Below are 1,808 nucleotides of genomic sequence, written 5' to 3'. Positions count from 1 at the left end.
AGGTCCCTTGAACCCGTAGTGTTGCGAAGTATTTTGCATTGCTCTTGTAGACTTTCTCGATCTTTGGGATTTCACCGAGGGTATTTCGTAAAGTCAATTTGTCGGTCAGTTTTTAACAGTCAAGTTAATTTTCATCAATTCCGTCCTAACGTTTTCTGTGAGCGTGCACGTTGGGCTGATAAGTCCAGTTGATCACTAGATTTTTAGGCAGCCACGTGGAGGTTATTTTCCTCAACTAACATTCTTTTTAAGCAAATCCTTTTCTGTTGGTTTTTCACAATCACTGTTGCAACTATTGGTAGTCTTTTTGCTTTGAACTTATTTACCGGTTTCAAAGTCAACGGTCTCATTCTCAGTTCAGTCAGTGCAACGATGATTAGTTTGTGGTAATAAAAATTTGGTTGTTCGTGCAGAATCAGAGGCTTCAGTTGATCAAGAAATTACACGTTTAAAGGGCATTAGAAAGGAGCAGAAAGAAGGAAGTTTCCACAGTGATCGTCCAAGGAAAGCCGCTCTCAAGCAGAGAGATTTTATGAAAGAAATGTCGCGTACTAAGACTAGTAGCAAGAATGCAGAAAAGAAGGTATGGACACATCCTGTATGGGACCATTTGCCATATGTAGTATCAGCTGTTTTTCTTATTCGCTTCTTTTATGCTCTTTGGTTTAGGAGAAGAAAAAGTCTGAGAAGAAGGCGAAAGATATTTTAAAGAAAGCGGCCATTCAAGCAACTGAGAATGAGCTCAGCCAGCAGGCAGCACAGTCGTCACCTGAGGTAAACTTGATGCATTTAGAATAATGCCCTATCACCTTCATCATTGTTATCACATCCTATTTTATTTTTTTATTTTTTTTGTGTAGGCTGGTGGTGTTATTGTTGCTGGAACAATGATCAAGAGTGAACAGCTGAGTGATGGTCATGGCGGTGATCTTGATCATGGCGCAAGTGATACCTCTAGTGTCAGCAGTGATGTCAAGCCCACTTCGGTACGATCCTTGGCAACCTACAGCTATATCTACCTTTATCTAATTTACATTTGAATTTCGTAATTTATATCTAATTTGTTTTTATTGCAGGACTCTCACCAAGTAGCTACCCTGAAAAATTTGAATATTGAGCAGTCTGTTGCAGCAACTATTGCTGCCGGGCAAGCCTCAGGTGGTACTGATCCTGTCTTTCCTGAGCCCATATGTGAAGATAAGAATGTGAAGTTCATCAAGAACCATGATTCAGATGATTCCAGTGACGAATCTCCAATGAGAAAGAGAAAGGGTCGCAGCCACAAGAAGTCGAAGAAAAGCAAGAGATCACGCAAGAGGTCCACATCTGATAGTTCCTCGGAGTCTGAAGATAGAAAGAAGAGGCGTCATCGAAAGAAATCGGGAAGGCATGTTAGTGATTCATCCAGCTCGGATGATAGTAGCAGCTCCTCAAGCAGCTCTTCTTCAGACAGCTCTGAGTCTTCTAGGAGGAAAAGGAAGTCTAGAGGCAAGAAACGAAGGGTCACAGCCCAAAAGAGGAACTCCAAGATTTATGAGCCATGCAACTACCTGTGCAGTGCTACCACACCAGGCGTAAGTTTCCTTATAAGAGTTGTTTACTTTCTGCTTTGTCTGTTTTGCATATGTCTAACTTTGTCTTTCTGTTTGCAGGCGGTTAAGTTGCAAGAACCGTACGAAGTGTATATTAAAGAATCTGATTTGAACGATGCACTCAGTAACTCAGGATCTGTTACTCAGTTTATCAGACAACTTACCCCTAAAGTGTACACTCAGGATGCACTTGTCAATGCTACACCATTAGGTTAT

The 1,808-nt window shown here is 41.2% G+C and overlaps 1 protein-coding gene across 1 annotated transcript in view; it reads left to right on the top strand.

Moving 5' to 3' along the window:
- The first annotated feature begins 70 nt into the window (after positions 1 to 70).
- LOC127750916 (protein FAM133B-like) overlaps positions 71 to 1,808 on the top strand; it is a 7,192-nt gene continuing 5,454 nt past the window's right edge. The window contains exons 1-4 of the mRNA XM_052273601.1: positions 71 to 774; positions 861 to 986; positions 1,077 to 1,574; positions 1,653 to 1,803. Coding sequence (XP_052129561.1) covers positions 888 to 986; positions 1,077 to 1,574; positions 1,653 to 1,803 — 748 coding nt within the window. The 5' untranslated portion in view covers positions 71 to 774; positions 861 to 887. The remainder of the gene's footprint in view (positions 775 to 860; positions 987 to 1,076; positions 1,575 to 1,652; positions 1,804 to 1,808) is intronic.

Source organism: Frankliniella occidentalis, unplaced genomic scaffold (genome assembly GCF_000697945.3).
Source record: "Frankliniella occidentalis isolate FOCC.00 unplaced genomic scaffold, Focc_3.1 Scaffold287, whole genome shotgun sequence".
In the NCBI taxonomy this organism is placed as follows: domain Eukaryota; kingdom Metazoa; phylum Arthropoda; class Insecta; order Thysanoptera; family Thripidae; genus Frankliniella; species Frankliniella occidentalis.
This window is presented reverse-complemented; position numbering and strand designations above follow the sequence as displayed.